The sequence below is a fragment of the Lissotriton helveticus genome, chromosome 7 (assembly GCF_964261635.1).
Source record: "Lissotriton helveticus chromosome 7, aLisHel1.1, whole genome shotgun sequence".
NCBI lineage: Eukaryota > Metazoa > Chordata > Amphibia > Caudata > Salamandridae > Lissotriton > Lissotriton helveticus.
The window spans coordinates 1,432,507,262-1,432,533,594 of NC_136068.1; the positions used below are offsets into that span (position 1 = coordinate 1,432,507,262).

At 42.1% G+C, this 26,333-nt stretch overlaps 1 protein-coding gene across 2 annotated transcripts in view; it reads left to right on the forward strand.

The window, feature by feature from the left end:
• ABCC3 (ATP binding cassette subfamily C member 3) overlaps positions 1-26,333 on the forward strand; it is a 708,094-nt gene that overhangs the window by 435,813 nt on the left and 245,948 nt on the right. For both annotated transcript variants that reach the window (XM_078654774.1, XM_078654775.1), the window contains exons 13-16: positions 9,110-9,256; positions 13,895-13,982; positions 17,081-17,147; positions 25,108-25,234. In XM_078654774.1, the coding sequence (XP_078510900.1) occupies positions 9,110-9,256; positions 13,895-13,982; positions 17,081-17,147; positions 25,108-25,234 (429 nt within the window). The remainder of the gene's footprint in view (positions 1-9,109; positions 9,257-13,894; positions 13,983-17,080; positions 17,148-25,107; positions 25,235-26,333) is intronic.

Consider the following 26,333-nt stretch of genomic DNA (forward strand, 5'->3'; position numbering starts at 1 on the left):
GAGTTGAAGTGATAGGGGCGTGCTCAGTGTGGCTAGTTAATGTGTGGAAGAGGGGGCTGAGAGTGGGGGGGGATAAAGGTGGGGATTGTCTGTTGGCTTGTCAGTCTGGTGCTGAACTCGGTTAGGCGGATTGTGAGTGGGAGCTGTGGTGTTATGGATGGACAGACTGGGAATGTGGGCTGGTGAAGGGGGGGAGGGGGTACGGTTGGTGTATATGGGTGGCAGATCTATGTCTGTGATTGGGGGGTGTGAGGTATCAACCATAGGTGTGTGTATGACTAAGGTGCTAGTGCTAGAGGAGAGGTGTGAGTCCTTTTGGGGCTGAGGTATGCTAGAGGCGTTGTTGTTGGGGGCTGTGATGACAGGGGAGAGAGGAATGGGAGTGGAATGAGTGGAGGTCAGGGTGTTGGTGGGACGGGAGGGGGTGCGGCTGGTGTATGTCGGGGAGAGATCTAAGTCTGTGATTGAGGAGTGTGAAGTGGTTGCAGTAGGTGGGTGGATGACGATGGTTCCGGTGGTGGGGGAGAGGTGCGTGTCGTTTAGGGACTGAGCTGTGTTAGAATCGTTGTGGTTGGGGGCCGTGAGGTCCAGGGTGGTCGTACTGAGTGGGGTCCGCGCATTGGAGAGGTGCTGTAAGAAAGTGTGAAACAGGTTATCTAGTAGTTCCAGGTTCCTGTCTGTGGATTGGATTAGGACGATCCCGTTGTTATAGATAGTGATGGAGGTTCTGCCTGGGAAGAGTTGGGATGGTGTTATGGAGAGTGTTTGGCCATGAGCGGATTTCCTGGAATTGGATACGGTGAGTAAAGAGAGGAACGTTTTTCTCCATTGAGCTCTGCGTGCGGTGTGGAAGATGATATCAATGTTTACGGCACCATTGACCGGTGAGTGGTAGGTGTCTGCAAAGGGTATTTCAGGGTGGGACCTCAGTAAGTTGTGTTTAAAGCGTTTAGCGGCTTTTTTGGTGAGTGCGGGTGGGTAGTTGATTCTGTGTGTGCTTGCCGATGAGCTCCATGTTGGGGTGACGGAGTCGGTAGGTGTGGGAGGGTGCTCAGTAATCACCGGTTGCATGAAATGAAAGTGACACTGGCGGGCAGCCAAAGTGTATGCGGTAGTAGTCACTGCAGACAGGGATAAGATCTGTTGTGGGTGCGTATTGCCCAGATGTAGGGTATATACTAATGATAAACTGGGGCAGAATACAAGCACATACCCTAATACCCAATTGAATGTAACAACAGTGGCATTGATGAGCAGCCAGAGTATATGAGGTAGTAATTGGTGCAAAAAGGAATGGAACTTGAAATGGGCGCAGGTTACATAAGTGTACCAGGTCAATATGTGCAATTAATCAGTGCAATACATTGAAATCGCAGTAGGTTGCAAACAAGTACGGCATAGAATTTAGGTATAATACTGATGATATACTAGACTGAAATACCAGTGCAGATAGTAAGATACCTAAAATCAAAGGTGACAATAGTGAATAGTCAACAATGGGTGTTTCTAAATAATTGAGGTGCCTGAATCAGTGGCAAGAGAAGGTGCCCCAGAAGTTATATGCTATGTAACACTAGTGAGTAGTCAAAGATGGATGAGGTATATGAGTCAGTAGCCAAATACAATTACAACCAAAAATTATATGAGACCTGAAGTGTCACTAGTGAGCAACCCCAATATATGGGGTAGCAATTGGTGCATAGGGTGATGAAAAAGTGGGATGTGCAGTATAAATGAGGTGTAATAGTCCGTAGCCAGAATACTGAGTAGTCATATAGTGTCACATAGTAGTCATAGTGAGTAGTCAATAACAAATGAGGTACATGAGTCAGTAGACAAAATACAGTTGCAACCCAATTATACGAGACCAAAAGTGCCCCTAGTGAGCAGCCAAAATATGAGGAAGCAATCGGCGCATACTGGTAAAGAAAAAGTGGAATGTGCAGCATACAATTAGGAATAGAGACATATAATACCACTGTAAAAGGTAGACACCCTATCTTCGTCTGACGTGTAAACATATGATGTATATAAATGAGGTAACATCGGTGCATTACAGGTGAGGACAGAGTGATATGTGCAAGATCCAGCTAGGAATATAATGCCCCTGTGAATAAAATACTACTGTAAACATATATTATAGTAACATAAAGTATAGTAACATATAATATCACTGTAGAAGGGTAGACACTCGGTCCTTAGGAATGACTAGCGAAAATAAAATACAGCTGTAGCCACTCAGTCCTGAGGAATGACTAGCGTAGTAAAATACAACTATAAACATATAGTGTAATAACATATAATATAGAACATGTGATACCACTGTAGAAGGGCATATAGTATAGTATAGTGACGTGTAATACCACTATAGACAGGCAGACACTCAGTCCTGAGGAGTGTTTAGTCCATGGTGGTCGCCCAGGCTAGACAGTCTAAGATGGCCGAACCGTTATGGGAGATATGGGAATTAGTCCTCTGTCTGCTGCTATTACTTTGAGCACAGGAAGGACAGTTTCACTTTCCATTAGAGCAAGCCCTGTTCATAGCATGCTGGGAAGGAGGCTTATCTCAACTTCTGGTAGTCTTGTGTGGGGGAGTTGAGCTGGGAGCCTCGTGGACATCGGAGGCATGAGGGGGATTTATTACCACAGCTTTATGGCCCCAGCCATTTTGAACAAAGGAGATAGCTTAGACAAAGTGAGCAGGAGGGTGGGGTGAAATAAATACCTTATGTGCAGTCTGCACCATGAGCCTGTTAGGTTTGTCAACAACGTTTTGCATTTGTAGTCCTTAATCAGAGCGTGAACAAGTCTGGATGGGGGCCACTCTCAGCCCATAGATGTCACTGTCACCTCCAGCCTCCACTAATCCGGCGTCCCTCCTAGTTCCTTCCGGTCCCGTCAGCCTCCTGATTCTCACTCCTCGCAATTCTCACTCCTCACACTTGCCATTCTCATTCCTCACCATTCTCTCTCCCGTCTGCCTCCTGATTCTTACTCCTCTGAGCAGCGGTGCCAGTAGCGACTCAGCAGGCTCCCGCAGCTTCAGGCTGTGGGCCGGTCACAGCAGCCCTCGACTCTGCCGCTATTTCTGTCTCTGGCGGGGCGAGCTCTCTCTGCCCACCGAGGCCGCCGTTGCTCACTGCTGTGTAGCCGGCGGATCTACACTTCAGTTGTTCCCCGCTGGTCACAGCTGCCGTGGAGCGGGTGGGGGGCCTAACTCAGCCCCTGATGCCGCCGTGAGACCTCTGCCGTGGTGCGGGTCGAGCGCGGGACAATCCGCAGTGCCGGCTCAGCAGGCTCCCCGGAGCTTCAACTGCACCGCGATGTCTGGAGACACGGCTCCAGTGGCAGGTTGCAGGGCTCCGCAGGCGTCAGTCACCGGTGAAGAGTGCCGGCTCAGCAGGCTCCCGGCTCCTCAGGGTCCCGCCACCTTCATCAGGTCAGTGGGCAATCCGGGCAAACGGTCGCGATGAGGCTCAGCAGGCTCCCGGTTCCTCAGGGTCCCGCCACCTTCATCAGGTCAGTGGACAATCCGGGCAAACGGTCGCGATGAAGGTGCGCGAGGGCTTGTGTCCAGTGGCGGCTCAGCAGGCTCCCGCAGCTTCTGGCTCCAACCTCCGTGAGTCGGGTCAGCGGACCACTCGGGCACTCGGGCAATCCAGTTACTCGGGCAATCCAGTTACTCGGGCAATCCAGTTACATGTTGTTCCAGTTACTTTTGCTCCAGTTACTTTTCTGCTTTTCGTTCTGACGGGCTGGTGGGTGCTATCAGGGATAAAGCCCGGTATGGGATCCCCAGCACTGGGAGCTCTTCACGGGAGCTCCTACCAGGCGGCCATCTTGAGAGCTCTTAATGCCACTGAAAAGCAGGCTTTAATCGGAGAAATGTTTTCATTTCTCCGTGCTTTTTTGACTTTGCATGCATGCAGCACTGTACAGCATCCATACAAAGAAACGTTTTTTACTGGTCTAAGCATAGTATTTTGTGAAGGAAGGTTTCCTTTCCCGTACAAAACCTGTGCTAGACTCATGCACACACCCTAGCGCTATTACGCTATGGCTCACTCTGCAGCTGAAATCAGCACTGGCACTAGGGTGCGGGGAGGAGAGAGCCATTTCTATTTGAATATGGCGCTCTCCTGCTCCCTCACTGTCAGGCAATGCAGCACAGTATCTTTGGGTGCTGAGCTTCGTTGCCTGTCAGCTTTAATCCTGGCAATGGTTTTAGGAGAAAGATTTTGACAATTCATTGCCATTGTAGTAATGAGTGATTCCTGAATTTTTAGGAAAAGTGGCAGTAATGGGCAAACGCATGCTTAACTTCCCTTGAGTAACACAGGCACCAGATAACTAACCTGACACTCACCACAAGGGTCCCTTTTGATCACTTGATTGTGTATTGCTAAAAATGGGCTCATAATGTTGGCAACTACAATTGAACCCTCTCCGGTTCCTGACATTGCCTATTAATATGTTCTGAGCACTTTCTGCCCCAGGGGGAAGAAAATTACAACCTGATCCTTTCAAATTCCCTCGAGCATAAGGGGCAGCACCTCTGTCACAGTAAGCAGCATTCCTTGCACGTTTGGTAGCAATCTGACTTATTGCACACCACTGTTAACATCATTGAAGAGCCAGACTAACTTAATGAGAAATACATGGAGCAGCACAACAGGCAGAATGAACAGCAATGTTGTCCTATTCTGCATCAGTGCTTAATATTACCAATTTGTGCTTACTGACCGGTAGCCCCTTGCACTATCGTACAGCAGTTATTGCATACCAGCTGTGTTGATATATTGAGGAGCACAACTGTCATAGGGATTACAATAAGTAGTGTCCTCTCACGTTATAGTGCATCCCAGAAAGTGCTATCACATGACAATTTTTCAATGGCTTTTGAAAAACATTTGGACGCAGATTTACTAAAAAGCTATGCTATGCTTCTCTCTTCCAGAAGAATGTAGATTCTTGCACCACTAATGATATGATTTATGGGGAAACTTTACACTGTCTTGTAATTTCTTCTCTGGACTGTCACTTAAACTTTCTGTCCTTCTGGAGATGTCGACTCTAGAACTGGAGACTCATGAATGGTTTGTAAAAGAGTTGCATAACTTTCTTTCTTTTTCAGCTTCTTTGTCCATATGTCCTAGAGCATTTATTTCTACCTGCGAACTTCCTTATCATACTGTCAGCATTGAGGTCATTTTAATTTAGATAGCCCCAATTGCTTTTAATTGATTTTGTACTCTTACCCTAGGAATTCCTGCTTAATTCCTAATTATACCCTTTCTGACCCATCTTACTATTTTCTTAATTCTATTCTTATTAATATCAATCCCTGGACTTGCAGTGCATAGGCCACTTCTCAGACACTCTTCATTGAATCAATAAAGTCGGCGGAGTCGGATGGGACTGATCATTATGGATTTGTTCTCTTTGTAGTTCTGATGGCACACACAAAGACTCATAACCTACTGAAGACTTAATGTTAGGGAAGCAATGCACTGGCTCCATGATTGTTTCTATGCAGGAGTCTTCATGTTTCGGGCTGCTCATAGGATTTCCTACACCTGGAGGCCTACCTAGATTAATTAATGCATCGCCATAGAAAACATGCACACAATCAACCCATTTTGATACAGAAACTGCAACATGTCAGTAGCTTTGTAGCTTGGCGTTGCCACAGGGGTGGAAGTGGTCTGTATAGTGGCACATTCAGCATCCAAAAAGAAGAACTGTGTTTTCAGGTTTGAAAAACTATTAAGGAGAATTATGATAGCATCACCTGAAATTATATCTCACAATATTTGACCTAATGAATCACAGGAAACCAGATAACATGCTAAAGAACCCTTGGTGATATGGAAGGACCATGTGACTTCCGCCTCGAACTACATCATGACATACACATTTCATGACATAAATTAGTGAGCCTTTTTTTATTATCATTTTTTTTAACCTCTTGTCGTCACTAGTCAAAACTGTGCATTAAAATCATGTCAGTTAATAAACTTCATCAGTAGCTGCAGGCCCCGGGATTCACCTCTTAACAGGCTCCAAATTCGATGACCCTAGAACTAAAAGGATGACTCTGAAAGACCTGTAGGCTGTAGTTTTACCAAACAGTTGTGGTTCACCTCCATGTCTATAGGACTGACAAATATGTACGACCCCTTAATGTTGAATTCAGCTTCCTGCTGTTTTAAATTTTCATACTGGAGGTATCATAAGTATCATTGCACTATATTACCAGATAGAGCAGACCCAGTATGTATATTATATATTATGATCAGTACAGAGTATGTAAGGGCGCTGAGATGTATGCAACGCTGTGCTGTGCAGCGATTTCTAACCTGGTCCAAGAGAGGGAGCAGTCTCTTCATGTTTAAATAGCAGTGCAGATTACAATATAATCTGCAGTGATTTTTAAACATAGAGGGATTGCTCCCTCCTCCTGCCCCTTGTAATTCTGCGTTACAAGAGTAATGGAGAATTACCAAATTCCTTTGATTAATAGTTCCGCCCACCCTAGTGATGATATCAATGATTTTATAGAACATGTCCATAAATTATGTAATTTGGGAAGTAATTAGCAGTGTCCGTTGAGTTATAGTTACTTTAGGGCACAGATTATAGATGTGGAGATAAAAATAGTGAATCTCTATAACCCAAGTGGGACAGTATGCCCAGACGTGGGTCCCATGCTTGCCATGCTACCGGATTCAAGCTTTCCTGGCTGATGAAGGGTGATAGTCCGAAACCAGTCCTATCATGCTTCTTTCTGGTCCAAGGAGGCCTGGTGGCTGTTTGGGCATGGAATGTTCCCATTTAAGCAGGGTTAAGACTGATTTGCATTTGATTGTTTTGGACTGTTCCCATGGGAAGCAGGGTCCAGACTGATTTGCATTTGACTGCTTTCAAACTGGAGTGGCGTGTTGAGCAAAACAACAATGTATTTAGGCCAACATCTGACTTGAAGTGAGTGTTTGGCATTGTTCAGCATTCCGTCCATCAATTGTTCTTTTTGCATTTGTCACCCCAAGTGGGACGGGTATGCCCAGGCATTGGTCCTGTGCTCACCATGCCACTGGATTCAAGCTATCCTGGCTGATATAGGGTCATACCCTGAAATCTGTCCTAGGATGCTTGTTTCCAATCCAGGGAGGACCTGACCCGGCAGATTGGGTTGGAACTTTTCCATGGGGAGCAGGGTTTTAGACTGATTTGTATATGTCTGGCCCAGTGGCGGCTGACAGCTAGGGCCACTTAGGGGTGGCAAACCACCGAGTGGAGAGACGGAGGGATAGAAGCTAGGGCAGGAGCAAAAGTAAAGATAAAAAAATCACTTACCTGTCTTGCACTAGCTTGCTCTTCCCAACTTTCTTCTCCGCTGCAGCATAGGCCCAGCCAACTCCCTTAACCAATCCTGGCACTGCTCTCATGCTATGAGAGCAGCACTAGGATGGAGCGGGCTGTCTGGACGCTCCTTCAGGCCCTGTAGGCCTGTGCTTGGTCTCCACCCAGCTGTCTAAGAAAGATAGGTGGCGAGCTTCAAAGTGTGCATGTCACTTTGGTTGGCGCAAGAAAGCCGGCCAAAGTGGCATGTGCACTTTGGAGCATCCAGGCAGCCACTGCTCCTGTCCTCTACTGCCAATCGACAGCAGAGGACACGTTCCCATGCCTCTGGGCTTCGGCTGCCTCAATGTTGTGAATGCGCATGTCGGAAAAATAAAATGGCAATGAAATCTTTTCATTCCCATTTTATTTATCATGTGAGGCTCACAGAGGGGGGGGGGGGTAACTCTCCCCCGCCCAAGTGAAGAAACCGCCACTGGGTCAGGCCCAAACTGGAATGGCGTGGTGAGCAAAACAAAGATGGATTTTGGCCCTGATCTCTGACTGGAGTGAATATTTGACATTGTTCCGCATTCCGTCAATCAATTGTTCTTTATGCATTTGTAACTCCAAGTAGATCGAATATGCCCAGATGTGGGTCCTGTGCTCGCCATGCCTGGCGGATGTGGGTTGTTACTCTGAAACAGATCCTATAATGCTTGTTTCCGGGCCAGGGAGGACCTGACCTGGCAGTTCGAGCTTGAATGTTCCCATGGGAGGATAATCAAGACTGATTTGCATATATGGTTGGGTCCAAACTGGGTTGTTGTGGTGAGCAAAGAAAAAGATGGCTTTAGGCCCACATCTCTTACTGGAGGTGAGTGTTTGACATTGCTCAGCATTTGAATCTATACTTACCAATATATATTTGCCACCACAATATTTTGATTGTCAATATTTTAATATAATAGTCTTTTAAAAGTATATTTCTCTGAATGATATTTTGACATTTAGGACTGCTATAGTTTTATACATTTTTTTAAATAAAAATCTGTGAATTATGCATAGTTTCCAGTTCAGGCATGGTTTCTTATTGCCTTTGTAAGGGTACACAAACTTGATAGACAGTTGCTCCTCCTTTCAATTCCCAGTAGAAGAAAGGCTACAGAATTTGCCCACCAATATACTGGCAGTGTCCCTGTGGCACTGCTAAGCATATTCTGAGTTTCCTCACAGACACATTTCATAGCGGTTAGTCCACCATGAGAACTGTGGGACAAGGGCACTAAGGAGACCCTACATGGCCCCCTGTTGCCTCAGGGCCAAGGGGATGCATGCATGAGAACACATGGTGTGCCTCCCTGTGTGCATCCATCCCCTGTTCCTGTACAGCATGGCCTTCACAGACCATGCCATGTAGGAACGGGCTTTGGCACTCCCTTGAATCTGCAGTGCTAAAGCTCACTTGTGAGCCTTTTTACTGCACCGCCACGTAACCGCTAAAAGACCCCTCTCCCTCCAAACCATGCGGAAACTTGTAATCTGGTGGGCTGGTGGTGGTCGAGTTTGGCAGTGTGGAAGCAGGTCGATGGCGTGCTGACCCGCTCCCACACCACCAAACTCGTAATCAGGCCATTAGTAGTGATCATCAGTGAATACTGGTGAAAGGAATGTAGAAAAAATGTGCAGTACACAATCATTTCTTTTATGTGTCTTGTTTAGGTTGATTCCATAAACTTTAATCACATTTTCAATGTTTTTTTCAGGTTGCCTTGACAACTTTCGCTGTGTATGTTTCAGTGGATGAAAAGAATGTCCTCGACGCAGAAAAAGCATTTGTTTCTCTTTCTTTGTTCAACATCTTAAGATTCCCACTGAATATGCTTCCACAAGTCATTAGCAACATTGCTCAGGTAATAAAAAAGACTTGTCTAACACACTGTAGAACATTTTAAGGAGATTAATTTTTGCAAATAGATTGCTGAGGTATACTTGCTCTATCCTTTGATTAATCTTGTATTTAGAAACGTCACTTAAGCAGAATACTCTAGTCTTGCATTTGTTTTGAACCGTGATGAAAATAGGCTTATGGTCAGTGATGGCTTCTCAGTTTCAGACAAGGATACAGCATTTCCCCCTGTTAGGTTAGCTGCCGTGTGTTACCGAACCACAGTGGGACAGAGTCTCAAAACTATTAGGCTGGTTTCAATTAGATACACATATAACCGTTTTTGATTGTATTTATAATCGGATATATTTTTAATTTCGGATAAGATATATCTAACAGTGAGTCGGGTTGGGCAGTGAGTAGGCATTTAAGGAACTGAATATCCACAAACATTTGTCATTGTGTATTCCCAAACTCTTCTCTAACCCTTTGCTACATGAAAAGGATGAAGATTTACTTGTAGTTAGGCCAGGAGTAAATACCTTTCCATTCACCCTATAAAGAGTTGGTAGGGGAACGGAGCACCCAATAAAAATGATGCAGGTGTAAGAGAAGGTGTTTGGCCACTGGTAAAATTATTTTGCCTTCGGGGAACAAAAAAGAAAGTGTATGTCTTGCATGCACACACATGTGTGTATACAAACACACACATGCATATGCTTGCATGAAAAACGTTGAATAACTAGACGTTTGACTGTGGTAGAAAATCCGTGTCTCTCACTGATTTCCCTGGAAAACATTTTGAATTGCCAAAAACCATAGATTACTCTCATGTTAGGGTCAGAAAACCTTAGGTGCAGATTTCTGAATTTCTTTGGGAATTAGGACCAGTGACATTCGTGAAGATTTCAACTGGAGAGAAGAACCCACTGTTTCCTTCGGTGTTCATGTCAGTATCACAGCATTTTCCTGCCTCTGGCTGGCTCAGTAGGAAACGATTTCTCTTCTCTCCTCAGCTGCTGGCATGGCTGGGACGCAGTGTTATTGCAATAGATGACTTTCCTCTACAACATATTGTCTGCGGAGTGTATTTGTTGCATAGGCATTTTGTTGCTGTTATATTAGAAATGTCACTGTCTGACTGCTGTGCTGTGTACTTGTGGTTAGGATTACATAATTTAGTTAGACTGCCATGTAAATATAAACCTTCCTGTGCATTCCTATTTTATATGAAAAAGCAAAATATTACGTGTAAGGAGCTAGGGCTCCATTTTGTCAGGTGATGACTGGGAACGAAGATTCCAGACATGAAGCAAAGTACCTATTTTTATATAGACATAGCAGTGAGAATTCGAATGAAGGCAGTTTAGATTGACAGACCCTTGCTAAATGGCAGGAATCTGGTTTCTCATATAGCATTATAATCACCTTTATGTTCGGGTGTATGCAGAGGCTTGCATGAAATGACCCATTCTTTTTGTATTCTCTATATCCATGTCATCAAAAAGACTGTTCTCTTTAATCCTTAACAACATTCCTCAATGTTTGAGAATGATTCTAACTGACCTAATTGCTATCCTACTGTTGTGCACGTCTATTGCTCAGGAACCCCCATTGATTAGAATAGGAACTCTTGTGTTTCAAATGTTAATTAATTCCTTGAAATCAGTGAGCCCGACTACTGGCTTTTGTAGCATTAAAAATATGTATGAACATATGCAGATATGTAAGTTAGCGAGAGATTTTATCGCTTCTGTAGAAAAAAACTGCATAGATTATAAGTGAGGTTGAATGACAATATAAGAAGCAGCATTTAGCATAGCATTAAGAACTTAATTATTAAAGGCTAGAATTACACTGAAACTGGAGCTCTGTTAATCAGACCAGGCATACTATATCATACTCAGTCTTACTCAACATGACTGCATGTTAGAAAACATCACCAAAACTTAAATTGAACAGAACATTATTGTATCATATGTAAATTATGTAAAACATATAATCTCAGCCTCTAAGCCATGTACAGTTTGCACGGCTGCTAACTGAGCCATACTAGAGACAACACTGTATGATAAGGCTGTCCAGAAGAACTCAAGTCTAGCGACTGATTTGTTTTGTACATGTCCAGGATAAATACCTAATACTCTTACCAGCTTAATGTAAAAGTATATTTTGCCGGCAAATATTAAACCAAAAATATTTCAGATATGAAAACGCATACATATTTTTCTATATTTATTTAGTTGTTTTGTAAAGCACGGCATCTCTCACTATTCCACTATAATACTGCAAAGAAATGTAATCACAATAAAATAGCTCAATATTTTATAGTGCTCTAGCACCAGAATTGGAAAGTATCAGCATCAGCAATTTTACAAAACCAGTAATTAATGTGCAGTGTAGCACTTTTCAGTAAAGGTAGAGGTGTTACAAGTGGTCTGCTATATATGAAGAATTAAGGATGAATGATATTTGCAGCTTCAAGGGGTTTTTGGATTTTCAGCTATATTTTATTCCAAAGGCCAATAGGCCAGTTAATGCATAGATCACTTTTGCACTGCAATTCTGTATCTTTTTTGTCTGTCTATGTTAGAAAGTGTAATCATTTTGTAAAGAATAGAAGCTTTTGTAAGATAAACCAAAGATTGTAAAATTCTGCTATCTGACATGTTACTTGTATTGTTAGCCAAGAGCTTCTGTATGTAAAGGATACACAGCGTTACAGTTCTTCTCAAAATTATTTTAGCAACGTAAAAGCATGTTGAGCCCCAGCAAAATATATTAGTATTAATAAGCTGGCGAACTCAACTTAAACCTTTGTCTAGCCTGGATTAAAAAAAAACAACGATTATTTTTATTTTACTGAGTTTAATATGCCAAAAAGTTAAGTTCAAAAGTGATTTATGTGTTCAGTGAAACAAAGGTTTAAGGGCCATATGTTTCAACATTGGATTTTGCGAGTCTGTAATAGCGAATTTTACTGATTCGCTATTTTAGATTCGCAAAATGCAATCTATGTAGGTTTTTGCTAAATTGCTAAAATAGCACTTCGAAAAATGCAAAAAAGTTCATTTTTTTAGGAACTTGCAGGTTACCACCACTTTCTGTGCCTAATTAAATCACTTGTTCATGCATCTTAGACTGGATATACTCTTGCCCCAATGTTCCAGTCCTTTTTGGCAAATAGAGGCATTAGTGGAAGGAGTCCATAGGATTCAGAAGAGTTCTGGTAATTGTCATTGAGGGACATCTTAGAAATGGGCAGCCATACTTAAAAATATCAAACATTTTTGGGTTGAAGGCTATCTGATGTTAACATGGGGACAGATGTTTCAATACCTGTCAGTCGTTATGGCAGAAGGACTTTGCCAACCACTCTCACACTCTACCTTAATAACAAGGTTGTTCACATTGGATTTTGCTGCCCCATTATTCCGTGAGACAACAAATTTCTGTGTACATTTGCAACAATGAGGCTAGAGTGGCCTCCCTAATCTGTCAATGCAAATGGCAACTGGTATCCAAAATAGTCCCAGTGTTGTTGATGACATTCCGGGCAACTGAAATTAAGGATGTGCTTAGTCTTAATTCATTTTATATTAACGCGTGTGTCCCTGGCATTTAAACAATTATTTAGATTAGTATTTTATCTCACAACTCTTGTGAGAAGACTGTTCGTTCAAATTGCCACCCTCTGGAGTAGAAACTTCATATGTTACTCCAGAGTCTTCCCTATTTGCTGTTTATGCTTCACTCTTCTTTAAATGTTGTTTTCATGTCTGGCCTCTCAAACGTACACAGGTAAGTCTCTGCGTGCCTCTCCTGTTTGGATTGAAACCAAGTAATGACTTGCATTCAGATATCAGCAACCTCCGGTATCCATGTTTTACAGTTGTATATGTAGGGGGACATAAATAGATTAACTGATGTAAACGGTACTGGGCCCTATTGTGAACCAGTATCAAGTGAGTGAGTCATGGGGCAAATACCTGGCTATGGTCTTCAAGTAGAACATGAGTATCCCTATTTGCTTGCATCACAACAGCAGTAGCTATTACTAGCAGTTTTCCAACATGAGCATATGTTAGATATGCATTGTTGTATCACACTGCATAGTTCCTGCAGACAGCCTCTGGTCATCGATTAATCATGCACCAAGATCATGAACAAATCCTGTGATGAGGCCAAAAGAAAGCACAAAGCAAAGAAACTAGGTTTACCCGACTGAAGCACACAAGAAAACTAGTGTAATCTTGAAACCCAAGCGCAGAGGAGTAATATCATGAATTAAATACTTAGCAATGGTCAGTAATTTCCAAAATGTGATTTAGTGAATGGTCACCTGAGGCGATAAGTTAATGGTTGAAAGAGTACACATAAATATATCACTTTATCATATTGGTTCTATGTAGGTGCTAATTACTTTAATGAGAGCTATATCTTGTGTAAAGGTCAACTGGATGCTGAGGACAGTTAAAGTGCATAGTTGCATATAAATAGTACTTAGAGGTTTGTGAATTAGTGAATCATCAAATGTAAAAATGAAAGATAATACAATCTTCAAAACCAAGGTTAAAATCAAACTGAAATAAAATGTTGTTAGGGATAGGTGTTTTTAAACTGAACAGCGTTTTTTGATTAACTTTTTTCTCTTCATTTTTAGGCTAGCGTTTCTTTGAATAGAATTCAGAAATTTCTCAGTAATGATGAACTTGACCCTGATTCTGTAGATACAAAGTCTATTATTCCAGGTAATGATACATTTCATTTGTAAAATATATCACATTTTAAAATCATAACCTACTCAAGAGCCAAATCATATTCATGCAGTTGCAACTGTGAGTAGATCGAACGAAAATGAAGGATAGCTTGCATTCCAGATGATGATGTTAGAAAACATAATGGGAATACAAAGTTGACGATCTCAATGGCAGTAAGGAAACAGGAAGATAAAACGAAGGGTTTGAAAATGTGGGCATCTCCTGCTATGGAACCAGCTGGTCAGGTCAAAGCAATTGGTGTTTATATATTTGCTTAACACATTGCCTGTTATAAGTTTAAAGGCCATGTGCCCATTGGGATGTGGATGCCCAGCAAGACGCATACAAATGGAGGTGTGGGGCAGATGGGCTAGACTGAAACGATGGGAGGGAACCACAGTTGAGAGGTGGGTGACTATAAATCTATCAGCTTGATATTCCCAGGACTATGTACCACAATTGCACACCAGTCATTTAGGTAGGGAGGGCTGAGAAGTGGAGCCATGTGAACTTAGGGGACTATTCTTTTTCTTCGCTTCCTGCCTCATTACAGAATATACACTACCTTTCCTCACTTCCTTTAAAGCAAGTTCAGACATTTGTGATGATACTCAATGTTGTAGCCTATTTTTCATATGAGCTTGGGTACTGTCACAAAGAAGGTAGGACCTGATTTACAAAGCCCTTTTGTGATTGCAAACCCAGTAATTCACAAAATCACTGGATTTGCAATCACAAAATGTTTTTTCTTTATATACAAAAGGCCGTTCATGAGTCACAAATCATTGTGGCTCATTAAAGAACGTTTGGGATCCTTTAGATTTGGCAAATCGAAGAGGCAGGAAAGGGGCATCTTTTCCGCGTCTTTTACCTATTTTCTATTTATTTCCCAAGTTTGTAGCCCATATATCTTATTAAAAGCCAAAGTATTTTTCCACCTATTGAAAACCAAATTATTTTCCCACCATTCTGCCGCTGCATAATATTGAAACCGAAAAATGATTCTCTTGAAACCTGAAAAAAAGCAGGCAGACAACATGGCATTGGCAGGTTCATAGGGTCTTTGTCACTCCCATGTTATTGTAATCTCAACACAGGGGCAGGACTATCTACCACTGCTCCACATCTCTTATCTCCATGTGTGTTTCATGAACCATGAACCTCAGCAAGCAGAGGTTCCTCTTATGTTTCATCAGGTCAGCATCCTTGAGTATTGCGAAGTGTGATTATGGCTTAGGGATTTTTATCCCTACATCCTCTGTTAATTATCTTACTACTGCCCATACTTCCAGCACCATCACAACTCCATACTCTGTGTATGAATGTTCTCTCTAAAGCATGATATCTGAGACAGTCCTTACTGGGGACTATCCCCTTCCTGAACAACTGTGACCTACTATAGTATGTCATGTGTAGGACCTCCAGTTTAATCAGCCTGAAGTTAGCCCTGCTCCCCACTGTTATAGGGTTTTGTAATGCACTGTTCCAGTACACGTCAGTTCTTTTTCCTGTGTTTCTATGGTGTCTCATTAGGATGCCCTGTGTGCTATGCATAGGTGTTTTAAAGATTTAGGGTATCACCACTTTACTCAACCTGAGTCAGGATTTTACTTTCTAATGGGGTTTGCATTTGGGGCGGGGGGCATCCCATTCCTCCCCTAGTGCTTTCAGTGCTTGTCTGAATGGGGAGGGGTGCAGATCATGCTACTGCAATTGCATGCATTCAGTTACTCCCTCGTATCACAGGCCTTCTCTTAGGATGGATATGCCAAGATGGATAGTATTGTCTCATATAACCCCTGACTTGAAATCCCTGAAATGGCTGAAATGGCTGCCCTTTGAAGCCAGAATACAACTGAAAATTGCTGTTATGACACACGCGGCCGTACACCACAAGGCACCTAACTACCTCACTCAAAAGCTGACTATATCAGGAGGTTCGAGATCCAATAGAAGTACAAAAAATCTACTCTTGAAACCTCGCAGATTCCGGAAGGAAAAAACATACAAACGCTCCTTCTCAGGAATGGCACCGAGGATCTGGAACGCACTCCCTCCCAAAACCAGGCTTATCTCCTCCACGGCCTTCTTTAAGAAAGCGGTGAAAGCCATCCTCATGGCTAAGCTCACCTGAACTTTAATGTTTGTTGCTCAGAGACTTCGCACCGCCTGGGTATCATTGGCTACATGTTTGTCTAATGTCAAACAATGTCATATTATTCCTGATTTAGATTTGTTTATTCTTCTTGTTTGCCATAATTCTATGATGTTTAGTCGATTCATTTATGCTACTCACTCACTACCTATTATTAGACTATTCACGTTAGCCTGCTGAACCTCGATGCCCCTTCCCCTTCCCCCTGTAACTTTTAGATACTGTCATAAGCCATCCCTTTTAGCCTAAGTTCTCTTGACTTTTATCGTAGTTGTATGAAAGACTCAGTATCGTCTTATATTAACGCTTATTTGATGGTTTATTGATACTTTATTAGCACTTGACTGCTATCCGATCATGCTACTGAATTTTATTTTGCACCCAATATTATGTTGCGTCACCCTCATGCTATCCTCACCCCTTGTTTCTGTGAAGCGCTCTGATATCTGTAAAGATCTTGTTCGCGCTATATAAAACTCTGAATAAATAAATAAATTGTCCTTGATATAGTGATATAAACCTCTTCTCTGTACCGGGCCAAGATTGATGTGAATATGATGGTCTCCCTCCGCAGTAACACAGATACACAGGCACAACTGAATATAGTGGCTCGGATTAATTGAGGCAGTTACATCCTTCACTTTTGTATGTTTTTTGAGCAGTGCCATCTTAAATTGCAGAGGTATGCCAAGATGCCAGCCCTTGAGCTCACTTTATGATAGGGACTCATGCCGCACCGCCCTGACAAAGTCAAACCCATCTTGCTTGTGTTTCTATTAAGTACTGTCACAGTCTAACAGTAATGGGTAGACATTGCCTCTTTGGTCTAGATGAGGGTTGATGGGTTTCCATTCGTCAAATGTATCAATTATGTTAACAGTTAATATGTATATATAAGACTTGTTTCACTAAATATTCATTTCATATCATACAGGTTATGCCATCACTGTACAGAATGGGAGGTTCAGCTGGGCACTGGACACTGAACCTGTTTTAAAACAGTAAGCTTACACTATATGTAATCTTTAATTGTATTTTATTGTCAGATATTCAGATTTGAGCATTTTCACCCTTAACATCTAGCAAAATAGGAAGGATAGCCGTTTTTTAAAAGTTTAGTTTTGATGAACTTGATCTTACTTAACTCTGCTTGGTGCTCCAGTTGTGAGGGAGAGGGGCGAGACAGAAATATTGGGAGTTCTGAGAAAGGACAAGATGGACTGTCCTTTTTTTTCACCTCACGTATTGGAGAATGTATTTTTCCTTTTCCTACCTTTTTCATGCAATTTCTGACACTTTAGAAAACCCCCGAAGATGTAGTATGTTTACAAAATGACCATGGGTACTCTCACAATGAGATAAAATTGTTGATTTTGTGAAAATGTTTTTTTGATTAGCTTGTCTTTCCTCTGGTTTCCCATATATTTCCCTCGTTGATAGCCCACATATCGATTCAGTCAGTCAGTCACAAATCTTTATTCGGCTGTATACCAGCCATAAAAGAATGCATCATAAAACGGAAAAAAGCATTTCTGATAAAAAAATACAGAGATATTAATAAAATAAAAACATGAAGTGAAAATTCCATATGTAGTAAAATAAATGCTACAAAAGCAAGTAGCCACCACAGTGTTTGGGCTAAAGATGGCAAGTGGACAGAACAAGTGAGCACCTACAAATATATATATATATATTTTTTGAAACATAGTTTTATTGTTTTTCAAAAGTACATCATACTATTGGTGCAGTAGACTTACATCGTCCTCATTCAAGTTACATTTGCCTCAAGACATTTCACAGCAAGTTGTGATATCCAAAACATATATCAAGTGTAAAATTACTTTTAGGGAGTAAACACCTATACAATCACAACCTTGCCAAATTAGTGTGTTGTGTGACGGAATCCATAGTTATTGCACCTTGTGTCAAATCATATCCCGTTTTCGGATTTCTCTTCTGTTACTGCTAGAATAGACAATAAACCAAACTGCTCACACACATCCCCCACTCTCCAGTCCTATGCATGCACAGATATTGAATGGATACGTCGTATTACACAGTTTGAGTCTCTTGATAAAGCGATGCACTTTAAAAAAAAACACATCTCGGTTCATTGCATTCGGGAAATGATGCTCTTATTGTATGTTCTATTGTGTGCAGTTAAGGGTATTGTACTGGCTTATGTCCACTGCTTTGAGTGCCTCTAACATAACATCCCCTTCTATTGCTTTTGAGATTTTGCGTAAGCCTCTGAGCTCGGCGTAAGGCTGCACTCTCTGCACTGCCCGACTGGAGCAGGTCACTATGCGACGCGTGTTCCGTAGGTGGCTTCCTCGACTTCCAGCGCATACTGATGGCACGGATCGCTAAAATGAGCGCCAAATCAACAAAACGGTATTGTACTTTAAGCTTGAACACGTGCTTGTGCAGGCCTAATATACATTCCTCCACTGTATTTGGCATCTGGCGGTGTGCTTCCATACTAATAATGTGTCTGACAGCATCCCAATACCCTCGTAATGTTGGACATGCCCATACCATGTGTAGGAGCCCAGCCTCCTCCAATAGGCTTCTCGGGCAGTAGTGCTGCGTCTGTTGGAACATTTTGTCTAATTTATGGGGGGTGAGATAAGCCCTGTAAAGAATCATGGTTTGAATAAATTTATATTTTGCATTCCTCGATACCTTTTTGGGGTGTTCTTCAATAACCGCCCATTCCTTATACGCCAAGGCTCTCCCTATGTCCTCTTCCCATGCCGCGCACAGTGGATTGAGACCAGCCTCAGTATAGGAGTGTATCCCTATGTATAGCCACTTAATAAGGTGTCTGCCTCTGCCCATATAATAAACCATCTTGACCAGTTCATGTGTGGCAGGTTCCTGTCTCTGCGGGGCCCAGTGGATTTTTATATTTTGTAACAATGCGGCATTCAATAAATATAATTGCGCCGGTTCTCCCATTTCGTTAACAAAAGTATTGTGGTCTAACAGTGTCCCATCTCCAAACAGGTCAGTCACTGTACTGATCCCTACTTCCAGCCACGGTGTTATTCGTCGTTTAGTGATGTGGCTGTCTGTCAACAGAATTCCCAGCAATGGAATGTTGCCTGCATAAGCAGGGGATGCACATGTATATTGCAGCGCTGCTTTCCAGTACTGAAGCGCAGTGCGCAGTAAAGGGTGGAGACATTTGGGGATCTTGCTATTGGGTAACAACAGGGCAAGGAAGGTGCCGCGATCTATATCTTTTTCCGTAAACCCTATCTCTTGTACGTTACGCCCAGCAGTCCAAAAGGACAGCCATTGTAATTGGCATGCATAATAGTAGGCTCATAGGTCAGGAACAACCAATCCTCCCCTACGTGTACCCAGCTGCAGTTTCTTAAGACTGATGCGCCGTCTACCATACGAGGTCAATAAGTAAGGTATTCATCAACTTGAATGTAGTATGTGGTATCATAAGAGGTAAGTTAGTGAAGTGATAAATCAGTCGCGGAAGGACCAGCATTTTCGCTAAAGCCGCTGTACCAATGACTGACAATGGTAATGTAGTCCACAAAGCAACACTGGAGCGCAAGGCTCCAAGCCCTCTATGTAAGTTACCTTCTAGCATATCCATATGTGTCCAGTAGACCTGGATACCCAAATATTTAAATGTATGCGGTGCAACCTGGAGTCTTGTATCCCCAAACTCAATGTGGGTGGGGCTTGCATGTTTTGTGAAGAAAAATACATGGGACTTCACTGCATTAATGGCAAGGCCTGAGATTAATTCAAAGAGATGGAACACCTCATATAGCGGGTCCAGGGGCATGCAGAGATCACTAAGATACAGAATATTATTGTCCCTAGTTTTATGCCCATATCGGTTGGGTCCTTATGCCCTTTGAGTGCCAGTGATTCCAGGGCAAGTATGAATATGAGGGGCGATAGGGGCATCCCTGTCTCGGTCCTCTATATAGCGGGTATTCTGCTGAAATATTACCGCCAGTACGAGCACGCGCCACAGGAGCATGATATAATTGACGTAACCAGTCAATGTAGCTTTCTGGGATCCCAAATTTCTCCAGTGCACAGAACATATAGTCCCAGTTAATAGAGTTGAATGCTTGACGCATATCCAAGGATATGCATCTTGCGTGTTCATATCGACTCGGGGCTTCCGTTAGGAGATAGTGGAGCTTCCTGGTGTTTGGTGATGTACTGCGGGCAGGTAGAAAGCCAGTCTGGTCTATATGGATCAGTTTAGTCAGGGAGAGCAATAATCTATTGGCTAACACCTTACTTAGGAGTTTGTACTCTGTAGTCAGTAATGATAACAGGCGATAGCTGTCCATATCTGAGGGGTCTCGTCCTGCTTTCGGGAGTGATACCACTAACGCTTGTGCTGTAGTGAGGGGTAAAGAACCCTTTTCCAGCACTGTGTTGTATAATATTTCCAATTGGGGCACCAGGGAATCAGCATATGTAGCATAAAATTTAACTGGTAGGCCATACAGTCCAGGAGTTATATTGCGCTGGAGTCTCCTCATGGCGGCCCTAATTTCAGACTGAGTAATGGGCCCTGACAGTTCCTTCTGGGCCTCTGCCATGAGTTGTGGGTATGTAAGGGTGGAGAAAAAAGCTTCCATATAGGCCTCTGTGCTGCTGCTAGGCTTACTGTACAGTGAGGCGTAATATTGACGGAATGCAACATTAATATACCCTTGGTTAGTGGCCTTGTCTCCTCCCAGGGTAGGGACCTCGTTTATGATAACCGCGGGGGGAGTGTCTCAAACCAATCTGGCAAGCAATGTCCAGATTTATCTGCTTCAGGATGAGCTCGACACCAGGCAGAAGCATATCTTCATGAGCTCTGTTACCGGAAAGATCTTGGTGAAGCCATCTTTGCCAAAGCCATCGAGACACTGCCTCCCAAGCGAAGCTTTGCTTTCAAAAGAGTACCATCCTCATAGTACCGTTCAGAACCGACATCAATGAAACACACTAGCCCTGAACTTTATCTTTCACTTCCCCCCTCCTCTCTGCCTCCCCCCTCTCTCACCAACTCTACTGCCTCCACAATCACACTAGTGCACTCCACCTCCTCTGTCTCCACCAATCACCTGATGGAGTCCTTACATACTTTCTGAAATCAAACAGTCTGTATGACCCCACTGACCAATATAACCTGCCCTAGACCTCACAGGGCAGACCACTGTCACCTGCAAGGGATACAGTGTCGACCCCTAGTGTGATCCAGACTTGAACCACTACTCAGATAAGGCATGATGTTATTCAGAGGTCCACAGCATATCACAAGGTCGACCTGCATATCTTTCAAGAAGATGAGCACTTCCTTGTGGAGTATCTCTCAAAATCCAAGCACTCAGTGCCGTTCTTGCCGACAGTCCAAGCCTAGGTACTGACATCTAGATTTGAGAAGAAATACAACTCCCCCGCCCTTGCAGCCCAATTTATATAGGAGGTCAGTGAGAACCTTGGTAGTCAATAACACCTGTAAAAGGCTTTACTGAATCCATGGACAAGAAGAGCAACTACATCAATGTAGCAAGCAAAAAAGTAGCGGGGCAGCCAAGCATTGGTGTATAGGCAACATTGTCAGGTTCCTTTCCTGTTGTGAATGGAAAAGTGGGAGGAGGTGCAGAAGCTTATAAAACTTCTTCCAAGAGGAGTATACAAAAAGGGTGTAGGAGATGACTTCCAAGGCAAGACCATCTCCAACACCAACATAAGTTGTGCATTCGACACTGCAGACACAGATATAAACATTGGCATCCTCCTCAGACGCCACTCTTGGATTTGCATGTCTGGATTCAAGCCTGAGGTTCCCTTGGACCACTGCCTGCCCTTAAAAAATAATTTTGCATGCATTTGCAAAGTGGAAGGGGTCCCCTAGGTACCCCTTCCCCTTTGCGAATGCATTACCATCTACTTGAAGGAGGTGGTAATAGCGAGTGTTTTGTGACTGCACTGCGGTCGGACAACATTTGTTCATGGTTTTGAGACTCGCTCAATGCCCCTTCCAAATAGCAAGTCACAAAACCTATTTGGCGAGTTGCAAAAAGATTGCGACTCGCGAAATAGGCTATGTACATGGCCCAATAGGTTTTTGCATGCGCAAATGGGTTCGCGAACCCGTTTGCGCATATAAAAACGGGTTGTACATCTGCCCCTTAGTATTTTATATTGAAGGAATTTGCGAAAAAGTAAAACATTTAATGGGAAGGTTGGTGCTGCATCTCCGTGACTAACTTTTAAATTGTTGGTTTTATTTCGCAATATGAGGCTCCTGCTCCTGCTCCTGCCAAGGCCAGACTGGAAACCCAAAGCCGCCCTGGCAAATGTTTTCAGACCAGTCCCCACATTGTGCACCCAATTTCGGGGAGTGAGCCTGAGCACTACATAGGGGGCTTTCTCCCCCTCAAAATATTTAGGAAACAATGGTGCATTCTACAAAACATTTTTCATTGTATATTGATTTGTATGAACTTTTAAGGAATAGTAAATGAAGGCCTTACTATGCACCAGGATGTGACAATCTTTGTTTGGGTTCTTCAATGATTCCCTTATTATCACCCTCCAACAGTGCCTCTCATCTCTCCATAGCCCCTCTGTCACATGTATTTCATTTGTTTTATAGCATCTTTCATCCCATTGTAGGATGTCAGAGCACTTTACATCACACACATTTAGAGACAATGAATCATACATGTAAATCAGTGTATAGAAAATGTTACATACGGTAAAGGGGACTACAAGGTGTAGTATTCACGTCATTCATACTGGTAGGCTTTCTTAAAGAGTGCTTGGGCTGGAAAAGCACAAACTCAGGATTCAGAGCATAACACAGTGGCTAGCACTGACTTTAACATTAAAAATGAATTTCCACCCAAATAAACCTTTTTAGCAGCATCAGGATAATGAATGACTGGGAAAAAACATAACTTACTAACTGGTACCTTGCAGTTTGCAAGCAGCTCTTTGATCACAGTTGATAGGTCCCTCTGCTAGATTACGATTGTCACTTATGAAGTGCACAGTAACAAAAGAATCTCTGTGACAAAAACAGTAACCCCGGGCCTATGCACATAAAATACAGATTTTTAAAATGCATGTTACACGTTCTTTGCAGTAGGCATGTTAACCTTTTGTGCTACAATAGTTAAGTCAAAGCTGCCACTCAACAATACTCTCATCTCTCTCCAACAGGTACATTAATCACTGGCATTATCTTGACATTTTTATTGTAGCTTGAAAGCTGCTAATTATCCAAGAAACGTTGCTGTGCTTTAAAACTGCTGCCTATGGACCCCCTGGGAATGTGTCACGGACTCTTGGGGATCCGCGAACCCCAGTTTGGGAAATCAACAAGACATAACATTACAATGAGCATTGTGCACAGTACTATGCTCATGTGACACTCCATACTCATTCTCACCGAACTAACATGGAGTCAGTGCCCATGCTCCTTATTCACTAAAGAAGAAGTCTCTGCACATTTCATGACTAGAAAAACTTCTTCAAAGAAAAACAACTTACAAATGTCTGGCTCAACACTAGATAGCACGAGAATGCACAGGAAAGGAATATACAACATTACACCCTACAAACAAATGCTTACAGGGCAAGTATCATTTTTCTTACACCTGGAAAATATCTCATGATTCAGGCAAATAATGTCTGTATTTTGAATCAACGCTATTTACTAGTGACCATTCAGTTTAAAATTAAGCCTGCCAATATGAGAGTAAAAAATATGAGAGTAAAAGCACCTCATGGTCTTGAAAATCAGATTCTGGCTTACTGTATAACCTTGAATATAAATACAATTACATGCTCAGTGACCAATTCTCACACAAAATTGCACATAAAAATACAACCTGTGTGTGCAAAGCATCCGAAAAACGTGTATATTCATGTTTGGAATTGACCAAACGTGAACTTACATGTGAAAATGCACTTTGGGTGATTATATACACATGTCCATTTACTTAATTACATTTGCATATGTTCAGATGTTTACCTTTGTGAATACTCTTTGAAGTTAGTTACCATCTGCACTTCCCAGGAGAACTTCTGGAATTTGTAGAAACTTCTAAGAAAATGGGTTAATTTACTCAAAATCCAGTTATACACCTACAGAAACAGGTTTACAAAGATGTTTGAGATGGGGCAATGTGTTTTCAGCTAGTGTCTGTATGTATTTTCCTAAGTTTGACACTGTATACTGAGTGTGTGGCCTGCTCAAATGTCTTGCTAAAATGGGCCTTTGCATGTCAGATGGTCCTTGAATGTCATGAAAGTAAGCTAACTATTCAATGATTGTTTTGTCTTCTTGGCAGTTATTCGGGTTTGATACCGATTTATTAGAATTTTTCTCTTTGTTAATTAGTTTTATGTAAGTTATCTTTAACGTCCCTTAAGCTGGAGTCTGATTTTCGTTTAAAATAAGCTTTGTAATGATTATCGATGAATAGTTCTGTAGTGCATTATTTACTCCTTTTGTGAAAGTGACAGTCTGAAAGGCCAGGAGTGGGAAAATATATTGCATTAACATTTCAAGGCAAAGGCATGAGGAACCCGCTCGTCAAGGGTACATTTTGTCAACTTCTCAAGAATAAAGTCGATCCTAATTGATGTCATAATCTGAGCATAGTTGTTGCCACACACACTTAAGAAGATCATCAGAAAATACTTACGAATTACCAGTTTGCCTTTTCTTATCACAACGCATAACAGTTTGTTCTTTGAGCATGCATAAACTGTAACATTTTGGTTGGTTAAGTAGTTTTCATTTACATGTTTGAAAACCCCTAAATATTGTTAAATAAGATAGCAACATTAAACCGGTTCTGTCTGGAAAAGCATGCAATATGCATTTAATCATTATAACAACATTATATTTTGCTTGAATCTGTATGACAAGTGTAAACCATGTTTATCATATTTCCTTTGTAGAATCAATATCCTAGTTCCAAGTGGTTCCTTAATTGCTGTTGTTGGCCAGGTTGGTTGTGGGAAGTCTTCACTTATATCAGCTCTCCTGGGTGAAATGGAGAAACTCGAAGGAGAAGTCTCTGTACGGGTAGGTAGCAGTGTAGATTGTTTTTTCAAAATAATTATAACGTATATTTAGGATTTAGACTGAGACAAAATAAGACTCTTAATTCATAGTGATTTGCAATGTTGTATATTGGTTTAAAGTCTAAAATGTTACTACAACTGATTTGCTACACCAATATATAATTAACAATTTTCACATATTTGATTGTGATTGTGTCACCATCACTTCATTCTATACATGTTACCTTGTCAGTAGACCTACTGAACTTGAATTTTGACATATGATGGATACATACATGAAATGATGTATGGACTAGATAAGTAGTGGAAATAGAGATTAAACTTTCTAATGCAATTCACAAACTTTCCTTGTTTCCTTTCATGAATTAATTAATGTTTAGGTACCTTCTTCAAGGTAAGAATCCATATTTACTTTTTTGATCAGTGAACACTATTCAATGTACACCTTCATTTAAAAATACACTAACACCAAGTTGTCTGTAATAAATTTGTGAATTATGTAGCCATATGTAATGTTAAAACATTCACTCCCCTGAAAATATCAGCATTGCAGTAGTAGCACATGAGCACATCTGCAGCTATTTTAGCGCCATTACACAATTGTATTCCTGTGCTGTCAACATGTACCACTTTTGTTCTGACAGTCATGATCAACTGCAAAGTCACTCAAATAAAGTTCTAATTTCCCTATTTTCCGGTTTCTAAACTACATATATTCGGAAACACATTGGTTTCCCAAAGCATGTATTTGAAAATATCAGTGGACTTAGGGGGGGGGCATCGTCCCTTCAGAGCTCCCAAAGAGGCCCCCTACGAGCTCAGGACTCTCCCACTGCATTACTATGACCCTTCTCTTGAGGAAAATGAGTAGTCTCTGGGGACTATCAGCATTACAGTGGGAGGATGTTGTTACAACAGCCTTCAAGCATAGGGGTATTGGGCCACATTTCTTCATCTGTACCTGATAAGGCAGAAGAATTGCATTGGGACCCTGATGGGACAGAGATAACTCCAACTAATTGCTCTCCATACAGGTCTGCTTCCCGTGATATTGCAACCAGTCTTAAACTAGGGTTCAGGATGCCAGGGTGAATTTTCCA